Below are 26,868 nucleotides of genomic sequence, written 5' to 3' on the forward strand. Positions count from 1 at the left end.
GTGCTGTGAGTTGGGTCCACAGGCCGTGGGACCCACCTGCAGCCACCTCGCAGGGGCCACCCCACCAGCCCCCGGGGGCTCCCGCGTCTCACCGGCACGTGTACCGCTCCTTGCCCTTCCTGAGGATGGGGTCCGAGAGCGTCGGGGGCGGGGACCGGAAGTTGAAGGGGTGGTGGGGGAGGGGCTGCAGGGAGCCACTGGAGTCTGCCTTCATGGCCGCGAAGCTCTCCAGCTTCTCCGTCATGGTCTCGATGGCTGACATCTGTTGGCATGAGCACGGGACAGGCTCGGGGCCTCTCTCGGAGACTGGGGACTCACCCCATGGGCATCTGGGGTCCCCGGCGACGGGGGACATCAGTTGGCGTCTTTGGGCCCCTGGGCTGGATTCCTCCAGTGTCTGTGGCCAGCCCTGCTCTTATCCTTCCCCGGAACCCCCACTGCCGTCCAGGGTCCAGGCCGTGGGAGCCGGAGCTGACCGTCAGTGGCCAGCCGCCCCGCCTGGTGTGGAGGACACCGAGGCCGACTGTGGACGTGCGCGATGTTGAAACGAGCCAGCAGTGCCCTGCTGGCGTGACCCCTGGCCAGAACTCCCGAATGCTGGCTGTGGTTTAAAGACAGAATTATATCTTTTTTTTTTCTGAGGCTTGACAAATTAGAACAGCTACTTGACCTCGGGTTGGAGAAGGGCTCGGGGCCTGAGGCGCCAGCACCGCCACCTGGTGGCAGCAGGCCACAATTGCAGGCAACCTACTGAAAGGATTTCAACCGCCTGAGACCCAGACCCCACTAACTGAACGGTCAAGGGGATAGTGCCAGGGTCACATGGCACAGGACACGGCGATGTGGACAGAGGGGGCTGCCACTCTGCTCCTTGGCGATGCCAAGGGTCTGCTCAGGGAGCAGAAGGGAGGGTGGCAGCGGTTTTTCCCACGTGGTGGGCAGTCATGATCAGACTGCCTGCCCTGAGTCCTGGGGGCTTGGGGTAGGAGGGGGGGCTGATGGAGCTATACAGGCCTCAGCGGCACCTTCCTCAGACGGAGGGGCTGTCCGGAGAGTGCCCGCTGTGAGCCAAGCCAGGGGGCCCGGGAGGGGCCTGGACAGGAAGGGCATTTATCATGGCCAGAGCCCATGCGGATGTAAGTTGGGGGACAACCAACTGGTTACAATGACGACACTGGAGAGGGGCTCACAAATAGAAAACGCACCCACCCATAATGGCCCAGGCCACCTGTGCCCCTGGGCTGCCACCTTGCCCCTCACCAGTCCTGCCCAGGGGGCAGGATTTTGGGCTTTGCCATCCCTATGGGGTAGGCAGCACTGCCCTGGGCTGCCCTCCGTGTGCCCGACAGACAGATGGGAGCTGCCCCTCAGTTGCTGTCCAGCCTCTCACAGGCCCCTCCACGGACAAGGGGACCCCTGGGACACGGGCCTCAGAAACAACCCTGCCAGGTGCCCGGGTCTGAGCAGCGCGGGCTGACGTCCTCACCGTGGTGACCGCCCTGTGTAGAGCCTCAGTTACGTTGTTCAGGTCATTTAATTAAGTGACCGACTGGTCATCTCCCATCACTCCACCCACCCTCTCTGGGCCCCAGGGGCAGCGGGCGGCAGGGCCCAGCTGGCAGGGGACCACGTGCGCCCACTGGCCCCTCTTCCTCAGGCCCGGGCGGCCTCACGGAGGCCACAGCGGGTCCGGCCGCCCCGCCTGCCCCACCCGATCAGATATTCCCGGCCCAGCTCCCCCACAAACAAACACAGGATGCGCCTGGCTGGCCTGTCGGCTCTTCCAGCCCAACCCGAAGAGAATCGGGGGAAGTTATTAACCAAACTTCTTGGCCCCAGCAAAACAATGGGCGGCCCTAAGTTTAGCTGTGAACCCAGGCAGGGTGCAGGTTTCACAGCCCAGGGCTGTTTGTCCAGGCGGGAAGCCCCTGAAACAGAACAATGCCCCGTCTGGAGTCTGGGTTCAACGCCCGCACCTCAACTGGACCCCGGAGCCTCGGGGGTGGGGGAGGAGCTGGTGGCTCTGGGGGGCTGGGGCCCACACGGGCAGGACAGGTGGGCACATGGGCAGGGAATCGGGAGACTGCCCGACCCTGCTGCTCACCCCAGTTCTGCCCCTTCTGTGCCCACCCCCTGGGAGGCCAAGGTCCCAGAGGCAGGCATGCGTGCCTGGCAGGGCCTGCGGCCACCGCCCAGACTCGGGTGTTCCCCTCCCCAGACCCAAACTGCAGTCTGTGGATGGCCTCCCCACCCCCTCCCGCCCACCTCCGGGGACCCTCTGCTCATCTGCTCCCGCCTTCTTACAGGGTCTGCCCCCTACACACAGGCCATCCTTTCCTGGTCTCTCCACCTAATTACCCTCAAGGCGCGTGCACCCCAAAAAGGCCTGCTGGAGGGCACACCTCCTGTGTCCTGCATCTCACTCAGGACTCCTGGGTTTACGCCCCCTGAGCTCTGCCCTCCGCACCACTGAAGGTCACGCCCCTCTGCAGCCCGCGTCACGGCTGGTGGGCCCCCAGGGTCCTCAGCTGCTTTGGAGGCCCCCACAGGGCGGCCCCCACCGAGGACCTGCCTCCTCCTCACGGTGTTGCACAGCCTGCAGGGCGCGAACCCTGGCGTCCGGCGGGCGGGCGGGGCTGCAGCCGCGTGGCGGTGTGGCCACGGGCTCGGCTCCTGTCCGCGGAGCCAGCCGGCCCACGGGCTCACCTGAGGGTGAAAGAGCAGAGGGGGCGGCCGCAGAAACTTCTCCTTCAGGACTCCCACGGGGTCCGGCACCTTCCGCTTCTCCACCCTGCTGGACAGCAACACAGAGGGTTACGTACGCCCCCCGAGCGGCCCCGCTGGGCTCCTGCCTGCGCCCCGTCGGTCACTAGGGGGCCTGGCCACACTGCGGCCCCGATTACGGAGCCTTACCCGATGCGGGGGGACAGCCATGACTTAGCCGGCCCGCTGCCTGCTGAGCCCCTGCCCTTCCCTCCAGTGGTCCCATCACCATGCCCAGTGCTGGGTCCCCCGTCTCCCTAGCTCCCCACACCCACCCCAGCTGGGCGCGCCCGTGCACACGAGGACGCCTCATGCTGCAGCCTGGGGTCTTCCTGAAGCCTGTGCACCAGCTCCGCCCGGGGCAGCCCTGCCAGGCCCCAGGGCTCATCACAGCAGAACAGGGAACACCGGGAGGCTGCCGCCGTACCCTGGCTCTCCCGGCCCTCCCGGCCCTGGGCAGGGGGCGCTCTGCCCCACTGGTGAGTGACAGTGGGTTTCGTCCTGGGGAAGTCACCGGGGCCTCCCTGTGCAGCCAGGAGGGTCCACCTATGGCCCTGCGGCCGAGGGCCTGTGGCAACTTTGCAATCACAGAGCTGCAGGAGGTGGCCAGGGCGGCATCCGGCGGCCCCGTCCCCTGGTCCTCCTCACTGTTTCCCAGCAATGCCTGCCTCAGTCTCCCCTGATTCAATCTCAACTTTGGGGACCCTGCCACCTCTCCACACGCAGACACGGCCCCTCTGAACGACTCCCGGAGCAGCGGCTCGCCCCGCCCTGCCTGGGCACATGGCTCCCACGTGGGACTGTCTTCCCGGGACCAGCTGGGACCGTGGCCGCCGCAGGAGGGGACGGCTGCAGGGGAGGAGGCCGACTGCAGGAGGGCAGAGTCTCCCGGGACACCCAGGGCAGGTGCACCTCACAGGCGACCCCGCGGAGACGCCAGCCCGGTCCAGGAGGAGGCGAAGGAGCCTCTGGGAGCGGCCGGTAGGTGTGGGAACCAGCTCGGTCGCTTACCGAGGCCCCGGTCAGGCTGGACTGTCCCATTCGGCCCTCCGAGGGGACACGTGGGGCTGGAGGCCTGGGCTGAGGGGAGGGGCCGGGGGGAGGGGCAGGTTGTGTCTAGCTCCCTTCTCTGTCTTTCTGCTGCCTGTGTCCTGTGACGGCCCACCAGGCTGGGGAAGGGCACCCGGGTGGGGGCGCTGGAGGGCAGGGCCGGAGACTCGCCCGCCCGCGTCCACTCCTGGCCCCGCTGTCTGCCTCTGGCCTCCTCTCCACGTGTCCTCCAGCAGCTGTGACCTCACCTGGACGCCGATCCCAGGCGCTGGCCGGCCCCTCGGGGAGCGAACGGCAGGCCCACGGGCCCTCAGGGCGACCACGCGGGCCCTCGCTTCCCAAACGCCAGTGCACGTGAGCACACGCGGGTGCTCACACCTCCCTCACACGGACGGCTGCCCAGCCTGTGCCTGCTGCCCGCACCGCAGGCTGCCCCTGGGCCGCCCAGCGCGCAGCCCCCCTCCGGCTCAGCCGCCAGCTCCCCATGGTGGGGTCAGAGCCCTCCCAGCTAACGGAGCCCCTGGTCACAGCCGCCCAGACACGGGCCGGGGACCACGCTAGCCCCTCACCGGGAGGGCCGTCAAAGTAAAGGGACACCGACTTTCTGAAACCTCCAACGCTTCCTCCTTCCCTGCCCCTCGTCCTCCCTTCTGGGGACGGGGGCTCCTTCCCCGACTTCCCTGGGCCACCAGGGCCCCAGCTGTGGCCCTGAACCGAAGCAGAGATGCTGGGAGCAGGGGAAAGAGCGAGGGTCTGAGTTTTGCGAGGGCAGAGCTGGTCCAGAGAAGACAGCTGGAGGACGGGGTGGGGTCCAAGGGGAGGCAGGGGGCGGGGGGGCTCAGGCAGTACGAGGGTACCCCAGTGGCTGTCAGGAAAAGGTGCCCGGGAAAGCCTGCCCTGGCACGCTGACCCGCCTAGCAGCCCGCCTGGGGGACGGCCCTCGGGGAGCGGGTGAGGCAGGGCATGTGAATACCTGTAGATGGGGTCCATGAAAAAGGGGGACGGCTTGGCATAGTGCAGGGAGGGCTGCTGGGGCAGCTGCGCGGGGCAGGCCTTGGGCAGCCCCTCGCCGGCCCCCAGCTTGCGCTCCCCGTAGACGTGGTTCTTGCGGGGCTCCCGCCCCCCGCCGTTCTGGCTGGCTCGGGCGCGGCTGCCAATGCTCAGGTCCAGCGGCTGCTCCTCGCCCGGCGCCGGGGCCACCTTCGGCGCGGGCAGGACGGCCTTCGCCTCTTTGGGTTTGGTGGTGAGGTCGAAGGGGGACTCGGCGCTGGGGCCGCCACCCTTGAGGGCGTCCCGGGGCGACTTTGGCTCGGCCTTGACCAGCAGGCTGTGGGCGAGGGTGCGGTCGGCGAGGGGGTAGAGGGCGTGGGGGAGGTCGGGCAGGAACTGGAAGGGGAACACGGAGTGGTAGGGCAGCGCGCCCAGCCGCTTCTCCTGCACGCCCATGAAGCCGGGCCCGAAGTACTTCTCCGCGATGGAGGCGATGGCCTTGATGGAGTCGCCCGCGGCGCCCGAGGCCGCCAGCAGCTGCTCCTCGGGCGGCGGGAAGAAGGAGTGCTGGGCGTAGAAGACCGGCACCTCGCTCACGCTATTCGGGGCCCCTGGGGGCGCGGCGCCGCCCCCGAACTCGGGCTTGCCCTCGGCCGCCTTGCTCCGCTCCTGGGCCTTGTCGCGGTCGCTGTCCCCGTCGCTGTCCAGGTCCGAGCCTGTGCCTGTGGTGGTGTCCAGGTCCGTCCCGGTGGAGGTGTTCACGTCCTCGAAGTCGCTGCCATCGGACAGGTCGCTGCTCCGCGCCTTGAGCTTCTCGGTGTATGTGTCCTCCAGGCGGCCCTCGAACTTCTCCTCGGACCCAGCGGCTGCCGCGGCCCCCTGGCCACTGCTGCCCACGGCGGACACGAGCGGCAGGGCGGGGTTCCCCAGGGGGCTGGGCAGCTTGGCATCCTGGGTGTGGTTCAGGGGGCTCTTGAGCAGTGGCGTGGGAGGTAGCAAAGGCGGCCGGGGGTACAGGGACGGCGGGAAGATGCCGGGGAAGCCAGGAGGGAGCGTGAAGGCCGGCGGGGCTGCCGAGAAGGGCAGGCTCCCCGGGTGCGGCCGGGAGGGGAAGTACTCGCCGAAGCCCAGGCCGGCGTGGTTGAGGCTGGGGGGCGGCTTCGCCTTGTCCATCAGGGGGCTGGGGGCCAGGGGCAGGCCCGGGGAGAAGACGCCGCCCGGCGTGTAATGGTTCTTGCCCTCGCAGAAGCGCCGGTGCTTGTTGAGGGAGGAGGTAGTGCTGAACATCTGCCCGCAGTCCTTGCACTTGATCTGCGTGCGGCAGTCGGCGTGCATCCGCTTGTGGCGGCACAGGTTGGAGAACTGCGTGTAGGACTTGTGGCAGACCTCACCTAAAACATCAGCAGGAAGCAGGCGAACACGCTATGAAATTACCGGGAAAACCTCGGTGGGGGTGCGGGGCGAGGGGTGCTTCTGCCCTGGTGACTGGAGCAGCCTGTGCTTGTGCGCGCGAGCACGGACGTGTGTTTGTGTCTGCATGTGCATGTGTGCAGATGTGCGCATGTTCATGTGAGAATGTGTGCATATGCACACATGGAAACATGCACGTGTATATATGCTGTACACAGGTGTGTGCATGAGTGTAGGTATGTTCATGGGTGTGTGTATGATGTACACACACGTGCATGTCACAAAAGTGTGCGCACACATGTGTAGGTTACACATGCACACTGTTAACATGCACGCACACATGTATACACGTGCACACACATTATGTTGGGTGGCGCGCACACCATCCATGCACACACCAGTGTGCACATGTACATGCACATCACATGCCATGCACATGTCTGTGTGTGCCTGCATACACATGTACACACATGTGTACATGTGCTCACTATCCTAGGGCTGGCCTCTGGCTGTCAGCACGAACTGACAAGGACCACTTGTGCCTTCCCTGAGGTCTCTGTGCAGCTTGGACAGACTTCAACTCTCTTTGGGAAATGGGGTTCACGGCTTCCACCCTCCTCCCTGGGAGTGTCTGCAACGTAGGGGCCAAGGTCTTCTGAATCGCTCCAGGTGGGCGAAGTCACCCAGGCAGCCATGTCTGCCCAGGACACCCACCCTCCCTTCCTGTCCACCCCCAGGACGCTGCTCCACAGTGTAAGAGGTCACCCTCGCCACACCCGCTCCCCGTCCTCTCTTTCTGTCCCAGGCCCGGGACCTGCGTCCCAGAGAGGGAGGCTCAGTGGTCAGCCCACGCGGATCTCGGCTGGGGAGTCTGGGCTCCCGGCTTGAGCAGTCACTGTTTGGGGGTGGCCTGATGGCGGGGTGAGAGGGAAGCCCCGGCAGCGCTGTGCAGAGAGGAGCTGGGTCCATGTTAGAGAAAGTGGAGCCTCCCCAAACTGGGACGAAGAGGCAGTGCCCGGCTCTGGTTGGCAGATGCCAGTCTCTGCTCTTAACAGAAGAGGGCAGTGCCGGCTGGCACCGAACACCAGGACCCCGAGCCCAGGGGACCCCACCTCGGCCATTTCCTCGATGGCCTGTGAGCGGAGAGTCAGCAAATTGCCAGCTTTCCTTTCCTGTTTTTCTGGCAGCAGGAGGCACACACACACACACGCGCACACAACCTGCGTGCAGCTCCCTCTGCAAGACAATCTGTCCTAGACACGGCCCCGGTGGAAACAATGATTTGCGCATGTTTCTTGCCCACTGCCAATCCCCACGCTCCTGATGTCATGCTGTTCTGGCTGGGACCTTCGGCCCTGAGATTATCATGTTCTTTCATCACGGCACCTATTTGTATTCACCGCGCTGCCCTCCCGGCCGTCTGGCACAGCCGGGCCTTTTCAAGGCGGAGGGGAAGAGCTGCCTGGTTGAGTCAGACCTGCCCTCTGGGAGGCCGGGGCAGAGGTCCCTCCAGGACTGTCTATAAATACCCTCAGGTCTTCCGCCGCGCCCTCGGGGGAGGGGGTCAAGGCCGTTCTCAGCTCAGGCCTGGCTGGAGAAGACCAGTGACACCTCACCGCGTCCCTGACCCTGGAGGCGTCCTCAGTGCCTCCTTAGTAGATGCTGTCGCCCTGAGCTTGGAAAGGCGCCTGGGCTTGAGGAGTGTGGCATGCTCGGACCCCACCAACCTGCTCCCCACGATGGAGGGGCTGGTAAAAATGCTGGGGCTACAGAGAGGTCTCGAGAAGACTGAGGTCCCGGTGGTGCAGGTGCTGGCACTGGGCTGGCACTGGGCTGGCCGGCAGCTGTCAGAGCCGGCAAAGGGGGGCGGCTGCCGCAGGGGCTGAGAAAGGCCCCTGGACGTGGGGACCCAGCACTTGATGGAGGGTGACCCCTGGGCCCTGCCAGGATGCAGAGGGGCCCTGGCTCATTCCTATCCCGTCAGCACTTGATTTTCCTTGAGGCGTATGTGTGTGGATACACACACCCACACTCGGACACACTCACATATACTCATGCACACCCCCCCACACAAATGCACACCCACTCACATGCACACACATACATGTACCCACACATTCACACTGCAACTCACACACATGCACACACACACTCACACATGCACATACACACCCACACACTCCCTCCCTCACACACAGACACACACACACGCACATGCACATATGTACCTACACACCCACTCGCACTCACGCACACACTCATACACATTCACACACACACACACACACGCACACATCCCAGCGTACGCGTGAGCCCCTCGCGCAGGGACACCACCAGGAAGTCACGTTGCCTTGGTCTATGTGGCCAGCGAGGAGGGGCTTGGGGGCTCCCAGGTGAGTCTTGGTGCCGACTTGCGAGTGCTGTGGGTGAGCCCAGGCCTGTGAGCTGTGAGCCCCCGTTTGCGGAGCCTCCTCTCCAGGCCTGGCTGCAGCCCCTTTACCATGGGCCCGAGGATGCTCGCCGTGGCCTGGAGGTCCGCAAGGCCCTGGGGCACACGTCCAATCGATCTCTCATATGCGTGTCACCCTGCTGAATGAAACGCTCACACACGCTACCTGGCCGAGCGGGGGCTCTCTAGCTTCGCCCCCTTAGCCAAAAGCCGAGGTGCAAGGTGGTGCGGAGCAGACAGCGGTGAGATCTGCTGATGCCTTGGCGGGCGGGCTGCCGGGCTTTCCCCGTGCTGGCAGGGTTGGTCTGTGCGGCAGCGCAGAGAGTGGGCTGGGACTTTCCAGAGCACAGTGGTTCATGGAGCTCGCGTTATTCATGTGACCCAGCGAGACTTCACAGAGCTGGTCTGCACGCCCAGGGAAGCAATGACTTGAAGCCCTGTCTGCAATGTTCCTGTTCCTAAGTTCACTTAAAAACTCCAAGTTCTATGGAATGTGCTTGCTCACACTCCCCTCCAGCTCACTTCTTCCCAGGACCTCCCAGAGGACCCCCCCCATGCCACTGCTCAGACACCTCTTTGCAGGGCCTGTGGGTGAGGAGGTGGTGATCAGTAGAAAGAGGGCGCTCGTGGGCTGGCCAACAGGCAGAGGGAGGTCAGTCTCCCTTTGCTTCCTCGGCCGTGAAGCGAGGGACACGGGTGGGTTGGCGTCTGAGTACCTTTAGCAGGGCAGCTAGAAGCTGGGGCTGGGGGCTGCAAGCAGGTCAGCACGGCCTGTCTCTCTCTCTCACACACAACACGCACACGCACACACTGAATGACCCCCACGGTGCTGAGAACACCCTGATCTAAACCCCCCATGCTCCCAGAGTCACCCCTCCTAGCATTGAGAAGTCCCAGGCCACCTAGTCAGGGGTCAGGAGCCAGACCCCTCAAACGAGAATCAGGGTTCCGCAACATGGCCTTGAGCACCTGGTCCCTCAAGGTCTTACACCCTCGGTCTCCTTCTTGGTCATTAGAGATAGTACAGGCTCTGCTCCCTAGGATTTTGTGAGCATGCCATGAGATAATGCATGTGAAATGATGTCTCGGTACAATGCCGGTGTGAATGGTGACTCAGCACAGTGCCTGTGTGAATGACAACTCAGCACAATCTGGTGTGAATGGTGACTCAGCACGGTGCCTGTGTGATTGGTGACTCAGCACAATCTGGTGTGAATGGTGACTCAGCACAGTGCCTGTGTGATTGGTGACTCAGCACAATCTGGTGTGAATGGTGACTCAGCACAGGGCCTGTGTGAATGACCACTCAGCACAATCTGGTGTGAATGGTGACTCGGCACGGTGCCTGTGTGATTGGTGACTCAGCACTATGTGGTGTGAAATGACTGCTCATTGCACTGCTAGGCAGAGAGGAACCTTCAGTCACTTCCCTAGGCTGGCCTATAAAGTCCCTGGAACCTGGCCCTTTGTGACCTCTGACCTCTCTCCTATTAACCCTCATCACTCACTGTCCAAACACACCTGGCCTTAAGGCCTCTGTGCTCAGAGCTGCGGTCCTGGTCTCTGCTCCGCAGGCGTCCCCTCAGCTCACTCCCCACTCCCTCCGGTCTCTGCTGGCGTGACTCTCGTCCCACAGGCCGTCCTGGCCTCCCTTCGCATTGGCAGGCGCGGTGCCCACCTGGGTGCCCTCCTGACCCTTGGGAGTCTCCTATCCTGTGCTGCCCGCGCCCCCCAGATCACGTGCCTGCCCCGTGCGTGGTGTTTGTGTGGCCTGACCTCTGTCTCCCAGGCTCAGGCCAGCTCCAGGAGGACGGGGCCCCGCTGGGTTCCTGCCCTGGATGTGCTGTGCACAGCCCCGGCCCCCAGGGGGCTCAGTGAGGGGCACGGGGACCGCCGTGCCTTCTGGAGCTCAGGCTGGCTAGGGTCTGAGGGCACGGAAGGGGTGGGGAGGAGGCCTGGCTGCTGGCTCTTTGGGACACAGGACCTCTGGAACCTCCGCCCCACCACCCACCGCCACCTCCGGCCATTGCGGGGACGAGTGACGGGGAGGGACCAGGGAGGCGGGAGGAGAAAGCCAGGGCCACATGGGCGATGGGTCACTAGGTGAGTCACTAACAAAGAGGGTGCAGGGAGCGAAGCCGCGGAGGGGCGGCCCCAGCACAGCAGCCGCGCCCCGGGTGCCGCAGGCCTGCGGGGACGACTCACATATGAAAGGTTTGACGGTGCTGTGGATGTGCTTGTGCTGCTTGAGCCCCGAGGACGTGGCGAAGGTCTTCCCGCAGTCGGGGCAGGCATGCGCCCGCGCACCCACGTGCTGTGAGCGGATGTGCCGCTGCAGGTTGCTGGGGTCCGTGAACACCTGCGGAGACAGACGCTGTGCTTGGCGCCGTCCTCCCCACAGCCCTGCCCTGTGCCCCGAGCCCCGCCGCGCGTCTGCTGTGACGGCGGCCCCCTGGGCGCCTTAGGGGAGCCGGTCAGGATGTTTCCTTCACAGAAGTTCCAGAGAGTTCCGTGGCCACAAGGGTGTGCGAGGAGGAACGCAGAGGTGGACACGTGCGGCTTGGGGCAGGCGAGGCTTGCCCGCAGCCTCTCGGTCCACATCTCGGGCGGGGCTCCCCGGGGAGACCCGGCTCATCTCTCTCAGCCCTGTTTCCTCCCAGCCACGCCGCCGGCCTCCTCAGGGACCCACCCTCGCGGGGCAGTGGGCCCCACGGGCACGTTACCTTCACACAGTTTTCACATTCGAAGCGCTTGCCACTGTCGTGGGACATCTGGTGGCGGATGAGGTTGGACTTCCAGTTGAAGGCCTTGGGACACTGGTCACACTTGTATTCCCGCTCCTCCGTGTGGATGACCATGTGCTGCTCCAGGCTGCGCAGAGAGGACAGGGGTCACTGCAGCGCCCGCCTGCCCGCCCCCCGCCAGCAGGGGGCGGCCCCCAAGGCGCGTGGCCCGCCTGTGCCCAGTGCTCCCTGCGCAGGGATCAGACAGAGTTGTGGCACACGTCCGTCCACCCCCTCTGGAAAGGTCACTGGGTGGAGGGGCAGAGATGGCCCTTATCCAAAACCACCCACAGGCGGCCCCCGGTCCACACCTCTGGGTCTCTCTTCTGGACAACCAACCTTGAAGCTAACCTTGGGACTAAGAAGAAGGGTCCAGAGCTTTCGACACCGCCATGAGCCCAGCGTGGGAGCGGGGCCCAGGAGAGCCAAGGCCCCCCTCCGACTGGACTGGGGTTCCCGCCGGCCGCCGTGCACACACAGCGAGGCGGCCGGGTGCGGCGTGGGTCCCCGGCGGGCGTGAAGGGTGGCACGCAGCTGCCGGGAGGGGCGGGGCCCGGATGCACGAGCAGCTCCGACCCCTCTCGGGGGACACCCCGCTTCTCCTCCTGGCCCAGGTACACCCGTTAATCTTCATGAGCAAAGCAGTAATACATCACGGCCCGTTAATTACGGGGCCCAGCCATCCGTTTAGATCAGAAACGCCTGGTTTTCGAGCACCCGGCAGACTGTATCTTTTTCCCTGTTGCTAATTGTGATTTATGTGTTTATGTAAAGAAAACAGGGACCCTCTTGAGCAGCGCTGACTGCCCAGGGCCTCATTCGGGATTTGTCCAAATGCTGGTTTGCTGTCGGTGCTCAGGGTGGAGGGGTTCCCGCCCCCCGGAGGCCGCACTGGGCTGGTGGTCAGGCCCCCGCCATCCCACAGCCAGGGGTGACCTGGGGGGGTTGTGCTCTGACTTTGCAAGTCTGTCCTGGGGGAAATCTCGAAGGCAAGAGGAGGGGCCCATGCCGGGAAAGTCCTCCTGGTGCCCTGGAGCATTGGGAGCACGCGTCCGGCTTCCCTCTGAAGACCCCAGGAGGCCCATCTCTCCCGAAGGTCCTCGGGGCCCCCAGTCCCCGGCCCTGGCTCCCGCCTGGCCCCGGGGCGGGGGTGGGCCAGCTCAAGCCTGCTCCCGGCGCATGGTGTCCAGCGTCACACAGCCTGACTTCCTGTGCCCTTTCCAGTGAGGTCTCCTGGGACAGGTGGTCTGCCCGTGGGGAGCAGAAGATGGTACCCGAGATGGGGGTGGGGAGCCCCTGGGTGGCTTCTTCCCACTCCTGCCCCTTGTCTGAGGAGTCCTGCATGTGTCCCGATGGCCAGGCCACTCCACCAAGCCCTGGGCAGGGGGTGTGGCCGTTTCCCACCCTGGTCCTGGATCTTCCCACAGAGGTGGCCCTGGAGCCACACCCTGGCACATCCTGTGGCCTGGCCTGCGTCGCCTGACTTGCTTCACACCTGTCCCCACAGCTCCGCCCTGACCGCGGAGCGGCAGGGCCAGAGGTGACTCAGCTGGGCCACACAGGGGTCTCCCAGGGATGGGCGCTCTGACCGGGGACCTGGTGTCCATGCCAGGACCAGGAGCACCTGTGGCCTCCTCTGTCTCACTGTCAGATGATGGGCCAGGGCCCCTGCCCCTGGGGTGTCCACACTGGAGGGGACACTCATCTTCACCTGTCCTTGCGGCCCTTGGCCGGCAAGGCTCCCTCTGTGCTCTGAGAGCCCTGGGGGCGGGGCGGGGCGGGGCGGGGCGGCACCTGTACTTGTTGGGGAACATCCGCTCGCAGTCCTTGCACTCGTGGGCGTGCCCGTCGCTGCCCCCGCTGCCCAGGCCCTTGGGCTTGAGCTCGTCGCCCAGAGCCTCGTAGAGGGTGGCGCCCGCCGCGCCGCACGCGTACTTCTTGTGTCTCCGCAGGTCCAGCTTGGACTGGAAGAGCTCATCACACACGTCACAGCGGAATGTGGGTTCCTCTGCAAGACACGGGGATCAGGAGGTGGGCGGGGGGCCCGAAACCTGCCCCAGGGCCCCGGGCCTGCCAGGGGGTTCCAGAAAGGCTGGGGAGCCTGCCCCCCCACTCGCTGTCCCTGCTCCTGCTCCCTTCCTGCCCTCATCGCGGACCTCGGCGGGGCTGCCTTGGGGGCATGGCAAACCGCAGGGACCCGTGTCCGCATGGTGACAGGCCCCGAGCCTGTGCCTCGCGAGGCCTCCTGGGCTTGAGAAGCCTGTGCTCGGGAGGGAGCGGAGAAGGAAGCCAGGCCAAGTGCTTTGTTTACGAATTAGGAGAAAAGAGATGACAGACCTCTAATGCATGTCGTAAATTATTGTCATCAAGGTCAAACAAATTAAAAGGGGGGCAGCTATTATGAAGTTTACGAGGCGGCATCCTGACTGCCGTGCCAAGCCAAACAATCAGCCCAGAGCTGTCAGGTTCCCGGGGGGACAACCTCCGGCCCATCCCAGCACCCACTCCACCTAGCGGCTGTTGACAGCAGCTTTTCCCCAGGATGGTGTCCCCTCCCCGCCCCAGGAGGGCCCTGCGTCCCAGCCAGGTCTGCAGAGAGCACACCAGCACCGAGCTCTGCACGAATGAATCACATGTGGGCTTGTGAGCCAGCGTGTGAATGCAGGTGCTCTTCCTCTGCAGGGCATGTGGCTGGTGTGTGCATGCGCATGCAGCTGTGTGAGAATGCGTGTGCACACGTGTGAATGTTCACGCTTATCGGCATCCCCGTCTGTGCATCTGAGAATGTGTTGGCATTTTTGCACATCTGCACTCACGTTTGTGTGGGTGTGCATCTGTATTCATGTGTGCACAGGTGTGAGTGCACGTGTGCTTTTGTATGTGGCTACATGTGTGAAGATTTTTGTGTGCACATCTTCACATGGCATGCATGTACTTGTAAGTGTGCCCGGGTGTTTAGACATGTGCATTTGTGCATGTTTCTGGGTACATGTGTGTGTATGGTGTCATGTGTCATGTTGTGTATGCATTTGTGTGCACGTTTGACCGTGTGCTGTGTTGAGTGTGCTTGTGTGTGCATGTGAATGCATGCACATTTGTGTGTGAACATGCACTTGTGTGCATTTGCATCTGTGAACATGTGTACAGTTGTGTGTGAATCCGTGCACGTGTATTTGTGAGTGTGCACATGTGCATGTGTGTTTGAGTGTGTGTGCACGCATGCACAAGGACCCTGGTGCCAAGCAGAGCCTTGATAACTTGGACTGAGTACTGCCTCCGAGCGCCTGGCCTTCAGGGGCGCAGCGGTGCAGGAGGCAGGGGGATGAGGGCCAGCAGAGGGGTGCCTCCTGCCCGCTCTGGTGTCAGAGAGACCACCACAGACCCTTCCAAGTGCCGAGGAAGGGTGGGCAGTTCGCAGCCTGGGCGGTGGATGGGGTGGTCTGGGGAGAGGCCGCCTCCTCACGACGGGACGCCTCCCTGAGCGTAAGGGGGAGCAATGCCGGGCAGCCCCACTGGTGAGCACGGCGCCTCCCGCTGATGCCCGGGGCAAGACATCTGGAGAAGCTGGCTCGGAGATGCCCGGCTGAGCCCCTGGGCGTTGGACGACACCCTCGAACACACAGGCACCACCTTGCCAAGTGTGACATTTGTTCTGCTCTGTGCACAGGGCAGGTGTCTGGGTGGGGGAAGGGCCGGTGCTGAGGGGAGCCTGGGAACTGGGCACGGGAGCCTGCGTCTGGGCCGGGATCAGGTTACAGCAGCTCCCTCGGGCTGAGGCAGTGGGGGCAGGGGCCTTGGCCTCTGGAACTCAGGCTCTGGCCCAAACAGCTCCGCACAAACCGCCCTGGAACTAGCCCCAGACACACGCTGAGCTGCAAAGTGGACTGGAAGGAGGCAAGCCGGCCAGCGGTGCACACAAACCACAGAGACCTGGACGGAGGAGCCCGGGGCGGCCGCACCCTGACCCCGCCGGGCCTGCCAGCTGCACCGCGGCTAGCTGGGCGCAGGGACAGCGGGCGGGGGCCTGTGGCCGACGAGACAGCGAGGCCGAGGAAAGGTTCTAAAACAAAACCCATCGGGGCCCCAGGCGGGCCCAGGAGCAGGTGGAGCCCACCACCGAGCACAGGTGAGGAGGGGACAAGGAGGAGCCGCGTATAAAACCACCACCCTGAGGTCACGAAGCGTTGCCTCTGAAACAGACTCCCCGCGTGCCAACTGTTCTGGGCACACGTCTGCTGCGAGAATAATGTGAATCACACCCATGGCACCGGGGGGTGGGAGCCTCCGCAGGGCGGGCACTGGCCCAAGAACGACATGGCAGTCACGCATCTAAGCCACAATTAATCCACACGCACCCTCCTGGGGACTAGAACTACGCGTGCTTTCCAACGGGTAAACTGAGGTCGAGAGAGACCGAGCAACGCTCAGGGACCCCACAAGCATACAGAACAGTGTGACTGCAGATTCCGCTGTGCTCGGTGCTGGGAAGCAGAATCCGCATTTCCCACAAGGTCACGTGACACGCACAGCACGTGGTGTGTGAGTTTGAGACACGTTGTCACCCCACCCCCACCCCTGCACCCTTCCTCGTCTTTAGAATTGTCGAATTCCTGCACATCTGAGCACCAAGAACAGAGCCAGATGCTCAGACCCCACCAAACTGTTCTGCGGGGCCACTCGGACTTCCTGGGCTGGGATGGAGCTGTGGCCCCTCCCACCAGCATCATGATCAAGGAGAAATGCCAGTTTGTATTCCACTCGTTCTGCACCCATCTAAGAACAATCCCAGAAGCTGCAATTTGAAAACAAAGAAGAAATGCCAGCCCCACTCATCCATAACTCAGACCAACTGATTTTTCTACTTTTGATCTGGAGTTTGGATTTAAAACGACAATTCAGCCTGACTCTCCGTCTGACGGGACGTGAGGGTGCCCAGGGGTGATGGACCCAGTGGTAGCGATGAAGGTCACTCTCCTTCACCGCCTCCCATTCCACCATGGACCCAAGTTCGGCCCGGTCGAAGGACAGAGCCGGGAAAAGGACTCATCTATGCCTGCCCACCCGTGCTGCGGTGTGAACGGGCCCAGCCACCTCCCACGCAGGTAAGGCTGGTGTGGAAGGCACACCTGGGCGTGCTGACGGGCAGGAAGGCTGCATACAGCCCACGTGGTTTTCACGTTTCCTGCACAAGCAATTTTATTCCATTGAAAGGTGGAAGGGGTGTGATATAGTCTAGTTAGGGTATGTGACATTGTATCCTATGGCATTGTCTGGTATTGTTACATGGCACTGTATTGTGCTCTGCTCTGTTACATTGTATCGCACCGTATTGTCTTGCGTGTCAGTCTCGGATGCTTTCTACACAATACATCACGTCCTCTTGCCCTTTGATTGAAGAGGGGAAAGTTAATCATTTTGAGCCTCTCTCAAAAGAAAAGCCTATGTGAATGGAAATGATCTTTATTAAAGTCCCCCTGAAAGAGAAACCTTTTCCCCCTTCATCAAAAGAGCAAAAGCAAAGTGAAACGTTGCTGGAACCCACGAAGCTGAAGGGCTCTGTCTGCTCTGCCTCCCTGGGAGGAAAGACCGACTTGCATTTCCGGAGCCGCAGCCCTGGCCGAGCGCGGCTGGGGGGCTGGCGCTCAGGTCCCTGCATGGCGGCCAGCAGGGCCTCTGTTTGCCCCTGTGACCTGGACAGCGTCTTGGCAAAGCCCCCAGCCCGCAAGAAGAGCACACAAAACTGTGACTCGAAGCTGCAGCCTCACCCTGGCCGGGTGGCTCAGTAGTTGGAGCGTTGTCCCAGGCACTGAAGGGTCGCAGGTTTAAGCCCAAGTCAGGGCGCCTACTCAGGTTGTGGGTTCGATCCCCGGTCGGGCGAATACGGGAGGCAATTGATAGATGGTTTCCTTTCACATCAATGTCTCTCTCTCTCAAATCAATTAAAAACAGAACCCCGCAGTCCTCTTCTCAACCAGGTGTCGTGGGGGCCGTGGCGGGGCACGAACTCTGTCTCCCACCCAGAGCAAACCCTAACAGCACCACGGCAGCCGGCCAGTGCCTCAGACCTGGGCCGGGCCTGTCTCACTGAAGTCCCATCAGCAACTTCTCAGGCGGAGCAGGAACGGAACAGAAAAATAAGCCAGTGCCTAATGGCTTCGGAGACCCAGGGGGATGCAATTACGTGGCATCTACATGCTAATCTCCCAGCCTGGAGGCTCCGAGCGCTGGAGAGCCCACTCCAAATTCCCGCCGCGATAAGGGGCCCGCATTCAGCGGGCCTGGGATAAAAGATTTTTTATGATAATTATCTTGGTGAGGAACGCGTGTGCATTTTCTTTTTGTACAATTCAGACTCCAACTTAGGGGGGTGGCGGTGGGGAGGTGAAGGAGTGGTCTTGACAGCAAAGAGTCTGAAAAGTCAAATATTTGATGTCGGACGATTATGTGTGGAAAGCAATTAGCCCACAAATGTTTGATAAATTATTAGGAAAATGGAGACCCAGGTTATTTAAGACCGGGGGCCGGAGGGGGAGTAGGAATCAAGGTTTCTAAAACCTTTGGGGGAAAGAAATTTCAATACACAAATGCAACCCGTCCTCGCGCGCACTCCGGAGCCGAGGGGCTTCGCCTCCAGGGTCCCGCACGTTATCTAGGATTCGTAGGTCTTTTCAACAGCTGTTTTAAGGAAAATGACACCATCCCCCTGCTGCCCGGATCTCAGACATTTATTTTTCTTTTCTCGGCGGCCTAATTAAAACCAAACGTCAGAGGAGAGGACAGATAGGATCCGGCTCGTAAAGCTGTCCTTCGCGGCGACCGCTCTGGAACACGCAGAGCCACGAGCTACAGCCGCGGGCTCCTAACTGCGCGGGCAGCCGACGGGCGATTTGGGCAGCGCTCGGAGTCGGCTCTCGGACGCTTCCTGGGCACTCCAGCCCCCAGCCAATGCCCCCCCCCACCCGGGCTCTGCCACGGGGCTGGTTCCTCGGAGAGGCTTGCCGTTAGTGGCATTAATCATTAAGTTGTGGTGCGTTTGGGGACAGAGAACTAAAGACAGAAAGGAATCCCTTCCTCTAGCAGGAGGGATGGTAGCTCCGAAGATGGCTAGGAGGGAAGGCTGCTCTCCTGTTCCCTTGGGGGCCTCATTCAAAGAAGAGCCTCCCTCTGCTCAGGGGTGGTGCCAGGCAGCCTGCCTGGGCTTCTCCTCTGTGACTCACAAGGGCTCCAGCACCCCAAAGTGCCAGGGCGCACGGCCTAACGACGCGGGTGGAGGAGAACGCGCGGCTCAGAACCCTGGTCCGCTTGCGCCGGGATTTCTCAAGCTTCCTGGGAGATGCTCCCGGGTGGGCAGGCGAGGGAGGGACGCGCCCACCGGACAGAGGCCGAGGGCCGAGTCCGGAGGCAGGTCCCCTCGGAACACCGCCGCCGTCCTGGCGAGGAACGCAGCTGCGGACCGCACCCCTGTGGCTCCCTCTCCCCAGACACACTGGCCCTGAGCTGTGTTCTGGGATGACGCGGTCTCCTTTAAGGACGCCTGGGCGCCAGTCCCAAAGCCGGAGCTGCGCGGCCGCTCTCTCTTAAGTGAGACCGAACCTGTCCCGTGGCACACGGCTCCGGAGGGCGAGTGTGTCCGTTCTTTGTTGTCCCTGCTGCTGTGTTTAAGTACGGAGGGGAGCAAACTACGCTGTTGTAACACAGTTTCACCCCCTCCCCGGGCTCACCACCTCGGAGGAGCTGCGACCACACCAGCACCCACACTGGCCGAGGTCCTGTCTTGAACTTGGGGCGGCGCTCACAGCACCCAAAGAAGGAGAAGCCAAGCTGTCAAGAGGAAGCTGGTTCTGCTCACCTGGGACCAGAGCGGGGCTGCGGGCAGCGGCTGGGGAAGAGACGGGAGGCCCCGGGGGCTTACCATCCAGGCTGGAGGGCACGGTCCCCAGGGAACAGGCGCCTTCCTTCAGGTGCACCAGCAGCTCTTCTCCCGGCCCGATGTCCTTAATGACTTTGTAGTAGATCTAGGACGGAGAACCAGAGACACAGCGTGAGCGACGCGTCCGCGTGGTCCCGCGAGCCGCCTGCTGATGGCTCCGGAGAGGGTCCCGCTGGACTTCTGCAGACTGCGCCCCAGAGAACCGCAGTCCCCTTCGATCTGTCTGATCCAGCTCGCGGGTGTGGACACGGGGGTGCGGAATCACATCGCGAATCGGTCCCAGAGTCCCAGAGCAGGACTCGCCCTAGCGGGAGGCATCAGGGAGGGTGGCTCTTGCCATCGGCAGGGGGCTCTGGGGTGACTCCCTCTGTCAATGGGTACGTTCGTGAGAGAGACACCCTTGGCCCTGTGCAGGCCCTTGGCCAAGAATGAATGTGGGTGTTTATAAAAGTGGCCATGAGCTCAGACAGGGGCCCCCTGGGCCAGGAGCCTGTGACCCGTGAGCGTGGACACAGAAGCGTCTGGAAGGGGGTGCGGTGGGGAGGGAGTGCCTGCTGCCCAGCGGCCATGGGGATCGGAGACAGGGGCCCCCCCGAACACGGAGAGGGCTGGGCTCGGGTGGGTTCTGCAGCTGTGTCCAGGAGGTCAGTTGGAACGTCCAGCCCCAGAGCTCCAGCAGCACCGCAGCTTGTCAACGCGTCCCTGTGAAGGACTGACCGCCCTGGAGGGGGTGGCCACGGTCTGGAAAGCTCCGGCAACCCAGCCGGGCAGCGCAGCGGGGGCCCTGTGGGATGGGGCCCAGGGAACAGCGCCGAAGGCCTGGGCCACCTCGTCTCTGCCAGAGCCTGCCAGGAGCCCCTGTCCTCTGCGGGGACCAGGGACAGACATCCTCTGGGCTGGAGGCTCCCACTCCTCCTGCGAGCAAAGTGGACACCGGGGAACCCCGCATCTCAAATCCAGAAACATCGGACAGTGGCCACTGCCTGGCACCTGGCGTGTGGGTGTTTGGGCCTCTCCTCAGAGAACTGTGAGCAAGGAGCTTCCGGAAGCCCCAAGACCTGGCACAGGACAGACGCAAGACAAGGCCCTCTGCCTGGGAGACCAGGCGAGGCTCCTTCCTGCCCGACGCAGTCCTGAAGGACCTGGCGACAGTCAGGCCGGCTCCCCAGCAGTAGCTGGACCCGGGTCAGGCGTCCCAGAGACGGAGCCGGCACATGGCCGACCCTCCCTCTACCCCCACTACCCTAGGAAACATCTGGAAGGCTGAACTTCCTGATGGCTCATTGGACCCTCGTCCCCTCTCCCCAGGTGTGGACCCCTCACGAAAGGCCAGTCCTAACTCTACGGTGGCAACAATGAACTTGCAAAAAGGGCACATTTAGCCACGCTGCGTCCCCTGCCCACCCGGATGCTGTTCACCAGACACCAGGCAGCAGGGCTGCATGCAGAACAGCCTGGGGCTCACACCCGGGGCTCACACACCTGGGGCTCTCACACCTGGGGCTCACACACCTGGGGCTCTCACAACTGGGGCTCACACACCTGGGGCTCACACACCTGGGGCTCTCACAACTGGGGCTCACATACTGGGGCTCACACACCTGAGACACACATCTGGGGCTCACACATCTGGGGCTCACACACCTGGGGCTCACACACCTGGGGCTCTCACAACTGGGGCTCTCACAACTGGGGCTCACACACCTGAGACACACATCTGGGGCTCACACACCTGGGGCTCACACACCTGGGGCTCTCACAACTGGGGCTCACACACCTGAGACACACATCTGGGGCTCACACACCTGGGGCTCACACACCTGGGGCTCTCACAACTGGGGCTCACATACTGGGGCTCACACACCGGGGCTCACATCTAGGGCTCACACATCTGGGGCTCACACACCTGGGGCTCTCACAACTGGGGCTCACATACTGGGGCTCACACACCTGAGACACACATCTGGGGCTCACACACCTGGGGCTCACACACCCGGGGCTCACACACCTGGGACTCTCACAACTGGGGCTCACATACTGGGGCTCACACACCTGGGGCTCACACACCTGGGGCTCTCACAACTGGGGCTCACATACTGGGGCTCACACACCTGAGACACACATCTGGGGCTCACACACCTGGGGCTCACACACCCGGGGCTCACACACCTGGGGCTCACACACCTGGGACTCACACACCTGGGGCTCACACTTGGGGTTCAAACACCTGGGCTCACACCTGGGGCTCACACACCTGGGGCTCACACACCGGGGCTCACACACTGGGACTTACATACCTGGGGCTCACACACCTGAGACACACATCTGGGGCTCACACACCTGGGGCTCTCACAACTGGGGCTCACATACTGGGGCTCACACACCTGAGACACACATCTGGGGCTCACACACCTGGGGCTCACACACCCGGGGCTCACACACCTGGGGCTCACACACCTGGGACTCACACACCTGGGGCTCACACTTGGGGTTCAAACACCTGGGCTCACACCTGGGGCTCACACACCTGGGGCTCACACACCGGGGCTCACACACTGGGACTTACATACCTGGGGCTCACACACCTGAGACACACATCTGGGGCTCACACACCTGGGGCTCTCACAACTGGGGCTCACACACTGGGGCTCACACACCTGAGACACACATCTGGGGCTCACACACCTGGGGCTCTCACAACTGGGGCTCACACACTGGGGCTCACACACCTGAGACACACATCTGCGGCTCACACACCTGGGGCTCTCAAAACTGGGGCTCACACACTGGGGCTCACACACCTGAGATACACATCTGGGGCTCACACACCTGGGCTCACACACTGGGGCTCACACACCTGAGACTCACACATTTGGGGCTCTCACAACTGGGGCTCACACACTGGGGCTCACACACCTGAGATACACATCTGGGGCTCACACACCTGGGCTCACACACTGGGGCTCACACACCTGAGACTCACACATTTGGGGCTCACACATCTGGGGCTCACACACTGGGGCTCACACACCTGAGATACACATCTGGGGCTCACACACCTGGGTTCACACACTGGGGCTCACACACCTGAGACTCACACATTTGGGGCTCACACTTGGGGTTCAAACACCTCACTTCGGGCACCTCCCTCCCCTGTGTTCTCTGGTCATTTCACTCGACTGCCGTTCTCAGATGCCCTGACAAACTAATGGCAAGATTTTCAATGAAGAACAGAAACTGGATAATTAACTTATGTAATTAAACCAAGTGTTATTAACATCCCAGTTTTGTATCATCTTATCCAAAAAAAATTACATAGTGGCTGAGTCCCTGTTTTTTGTTTGTTTTTTAACAATCAGCCTGGAGCCGCTGTTTCTCAGCCCAGGCTGAGTCCCGGGGATCAGTGAGCAGCAGGGTGGCACAGGCACGCGGCAGGCGGCGCGCACACCCCGCAAGGGTGTTTCTGTCCGCCGCGCCCCTGCCTCAGCTTCCCTGCGCGCAGGCGGGGCCGGGCAGAGAGGAGGGCCCGCGGCCAGAGGGCGGCTTCCGCAGGTCCCCGTTAGAGGGCAATGTGGCCCCGTCCGCAGTCCGTCCGCAGTCCCTCCGCGCCCGCGACTCCCGCTCCCTGCCCTGCGATCCCAGCACACGCGACGCGGCCTCGGCTCTGACCTGGCGTCCTGGCTCGGCGCGCGGCTCCAGGGCGGCCGCGTTCTCCGTGGGCTGGGCTGCGGGGCTCCTACTCCAGCCGGGCTGGGCGAGGTGCCTCCTCCGCTGCCTCCCTACTCTGACCCCCTCGGAGGGCCAACCGGCCTCCCAGGACCCCGGCCCCTCCTCACCCTCTCTTGCTGGGCCACCGGGTCTCCAGGGACCCACTCCCTGGCTCCTAGGGTGGCCGGACTCTCTCCTCCTATCCCCTCCAAGAGCCGGGGACTTTCTGAGACGCCCCCTCCCCCACACTCCAAGGTCGCCCAGGTTCCCGCCCCCCACAGCCCTCCCAGCTCTGAGGGCTGCTGGACCTCCTGGGGCCCTTCCACATCTACACCCCCAATCGGAGGGCTCCCCGGCTCCCTCTTTCACTCCTTCCTCTAGTGCCCTCCAAGGCCTCCTGGCCTCCCAGGGGACCGACTCTCCCCTGGAGCTGCCCAGAGAGGGTCTAGCGCCCTGGGTCTCCGGGGGCAGTTTGCTGTGGTTGCCCCCTCCCTGGCTCCGGACCCACAGGACCGCAGCCCGCGCTGCTGGCGGGGGAGCTCAGGGCGCGAGGGCGGCGGGCTGGTAGCCGAGGCCGCCTGGACTTTGAGCTGCAGACGGAATTAATTGCTATTAGTGTTGATCGCAGGGCCTGGGCGGGGCGGGCATGGGTGGGGGTCGCTGTCCCGATCTGCCTCCCCCTGGAGGAGGGGGCGAGGAGGGGGCGAGGAGGTGAAGGGAATTTGCGCCAACTTTTCCCAACTCAGCGGGCTCTGCCTTGGCAGCAGCGGCGCGGAGACCCGCACAGAAGCCGCCAGTGTTTTCACGACCGGTCCCCAGTGGCACAAAGGCCTTATCAGCAGAGGCACTGACAAAGCCACAGCTCCTGACCCGCAGGGCCGGGCGCTTCCCAGGGACAAAGGCCGGGCTTAGGTGGGACCGAGGCCTGGCTGCTCTTGGCTCACAGGGCCGGCAAACTGCACGTTCACCGAGCCCAGCCAGCCCTGCCCTCCCGGGCCCCTTAAACATTCCTGAGGTGGGTTTATCGCCTTCCTTTCATTGTCTGCTCCTCCGTCCGTGTACCCAGCCCCGAGGGCCCAGTCAACACCGGCCAGGCGGAGCCAAGGAGTTTTCATGGCAGGGAGAGAACTCGTCTCTCCAGGAGACCCGGCCCCTCTCCGCAGCCCTTCCCCGCAGGCCCGGCGGCGGGGAGGAAAGGCCCATTTTGTTCAAGGGACAGCGCCCAGTACCCGCGCCTTTTTCTGAGCAGCCGTCCCTGGGAGTTCAGACCGGGCTGTGGGCCCTGGTCGCGCCTCGCAGGGCTGAGATGCAGCCCCTCTCTGGTTTCAGGCCCCAGGGCCGCGCTGGCTGGGACAACAGCCGAGCTCGCTCCTGCCCGTGAGCCCGCTGCAGACGGCTTTGGAAAAGAACCGCGCCAGTGGCCCTGGTCCGAGGTCGCGTCCTGTGTCAGAGTCCAGGTTCTCTCTCTACCCACAAGGACTTGAGTGAACACGGCGCACGGCCCCCAAACCAGACCCAAACCAGGCCCTGGGCGCTGTGACCTAGCTCGGCCCAGCCTGCTGCCCTCCACTGCCACCCTCCGGGCACAGGGGGCGCTCCTCGTAGGGACGGGTCTCAACCTAAGGCAGAGAAACTGCCTCGGAAGAGTCGGCTTTAGCACAGGCCTCGCTCATTCCCACTGGGCCCTTTATGAAAATGAACGTCGTCGCCCCCATCCCCCCAACAACATTCTGTAAGACAAAGAAAGATTTCAAAGTTATCGTGGCTGCCGGTCGGGGTCCTTTCTCCTCTGAGTTCCTTAAGGGCTATTTAAGGAAAACACAATCAAATCAATTCACAAGGATAGACACTATCTTCTACTATGAACACCTAAGTTCCACGGAGTTTGCTGCTGCTTAGTCCTGGAAGTCTCCCGTTTAAACAGACGGAACCCGCGCGCTGCGGGCGGAAATGACGAGGCGCAGGCTCCGGCCAGCTCAGCGCTTCCGGGACCGCCGGGGTTTGCTCCAAAGCCCGAACGTGATCCAGGGGCCTGGGCGGCTCTTCTCCCTCCTTCTGACCAGCGTGAGAAACTTGAAAGAGGTGTTTGAATAAAACAGTCGGAATCTCTTTCAGTGTGCTGCTTCATCTTCCAAAAAAATGCAACTTCTCTCCACCCCGGATTTGGAAATGTGATGGGGCCCGAGTTCAGGAAGGCTTTGGGGTGGTGCCCGAGGGGCTTTGCTTTTCGCGGAAGGAGGGCACAGCCGGGGAGTTTGAATTCCTCGTGGAAACTGCCGAGAGCAGAGCATCTGGTGGCCGTTGCGCTCCCTGCTCCCTCGGGTGGCGACGTGCGTCTGAGGGTTACGCCTGGACATTTTTTTTTTTTTCTGGTCTCTCGGGGACACTGAAGAGGTGAGGTGGGTGTTCTTGCCGCCTCCTAGCTTCAAGGACGTTGGAGTGCGTGTATCTTCGCTGGTCGCTGCCCCCAAATGGGCCCTCTCTCTGGGCAAGGCTGTGGACACCGGAGCCCGGCGGCTGGCCGAGGGGCTGAGCAACCGCCGGTGTCGCTCTGGATCCAGTGAGGGCCGCGCGGGCGGGCTCTGCTTTGCCCTTGTCTGGGGGTCCGGGGCGAGAGCTTCCTCCGGCCGGGCAGCCTGTCTGCTTTTCCAGGGCCAGGCAAGGGGGCAGCAGCAGCTCGGGGTTCGGCCCCACCGGTAGGCTCCAGGGGCACGCAGACATCCCTTCCTCTGGCAGAGGGAGGAGAAGGCTTGTTGCCTGGGATTCGCCACGTGCCTCCTCCCATGCGGGGAGCCATTTGCGCCTACAGCTTTCCGTTGGGCTGTCCGCACTCGGCCACCCTCCTGGCAGCTCAGACGTGCGAACGGTCCTGCACATTTCTCCCAGGGGTGCAGCCTACGCCTGGGTATCAGTTCTCTCTCTAAACGATCGGCCGCCGTTCAGTGTCTTCTTTCTAAGTGACTGTTTGCAACGAAGCGTCCCATTGGACAAGGGGGGGGGCTCAGCACCCTGACCAGCAATCACAGCGGAGGTACCGCCACAGTGTTGCAGGGTTGACTGTGTATCTGTTTTTTTGCCAAAAGTGGGTCAGCAGGCACTGTCAAGTGGGACATATTTTTATCGTCTTTGGGAAACTGGTTAGGAAATCCACCCCCCCCCCCCGCCCTTCTCACTTTCCTGGGGCAAATCCTGCCCAGTTGCTCTGCAGCTGGCACCTACCCCGGGTCACGCACAACTGTTACTGATAAAACCCGGGGGGAGCACAGAGGCAGAAGCGGACCGTCCCAGGACGGGGCAGAGCAGGGTGCTGGCTGCCAGTCGCCTGTGGTTTAGAACCCTAGTCCTGGTAGACAGAGGGGTGCACGCCAGGGCCACAGGGACGAAAGGAGAAGGCGGATGCCCCGTGCCAGTGGGCAGCGCCGCGGCCGGGAAGCAGCAGGCTTGCATTAGGGACCGTGCTGGCTCATGCGGGGCCGCGTGGTTATCAGTCGGCTAATCTGCTAATGAAATGCCTTTGTTTGACACGGAAAAGGAGATCAGCTTCGTCTGCTTCCACTTTGGGGAGGCCAGCCCCCGGCTCAGCCGGAGCCCCTCACTCGGCCCCTGGAATGTGCTGCTGATGTGGGTCTTCCAGCCAGCCCTGGGGAGGGGGGGCAGCGTGGGCCTCAAGCCCTCCGGCGCCCCAAGCCCTGCTCCCCAACGTGTGTGTGACCCCAGCTCCATGTCACACCATCCTCAGCCCCAGGGCCACTTGCCACCTGGCCACCAACATCCTTGCCCTGTTG

General features: G+C 62.9%; 1 protein-coding gene across 1 annotated transcript in view; it reads right to left on the reverse strand.

The window, feature by feature from the left end:
* Positions 1 to 26,868, reverse strand: part of PRDM16 (PR/SET domain 16) — a 291,643-nt gene that overhangs the window by 10,541 nt on the left and 254,234 nt on the right. Inside the window, exons 5-11 of the mRNA XM_036256227.1 lie at positions 19,358 to 19,460; positions 13,240 to 13,453; positions 11,386 to 11,533; positions 10,868 to 11,021; positions 4,787 to 6,194; positions 2,707 to 2,794; positions 93 to 262 (exon numbers count right to left, since the gene is read on the reverse strand). Coding sequence (XP_036112120.1) covers positions 93 to 262; positions 2,707 to 2,794; positions 4,787 to 6,194; positions 10,868 to 11,021; positions 11,386 to 11,533; positions 13,240 to 13,453; positions 19,358 to 19,460 — 2,285 coding nt within the window. The remainder of the gene's footprint in view (positions 1 to 92; positions 263 to 2,706; positions 2,795 to 4,786; positions 6,195 to 10,867; positions 11,022 to 11,385; positions 11,534 to 13,239; positions 13,454 to 19,357; positions 19,461 to 26,868) is intronic.

Source organism: Molossus molossus, unplaced genomic scaffold (assembly GCF_014108415.1).
Source record: "Molossus molossus isolate mMolMol1 unplaced genomic scaffold, mMolMol1.p scaffold_m16_p_12, whole genome shotgun sequence".
Lineage (NCBI taxonomy): Eukaryota > Metazoa > Chordata > Mammalia > Chiroptera > Molossidae > Molossus > Molossus molossus.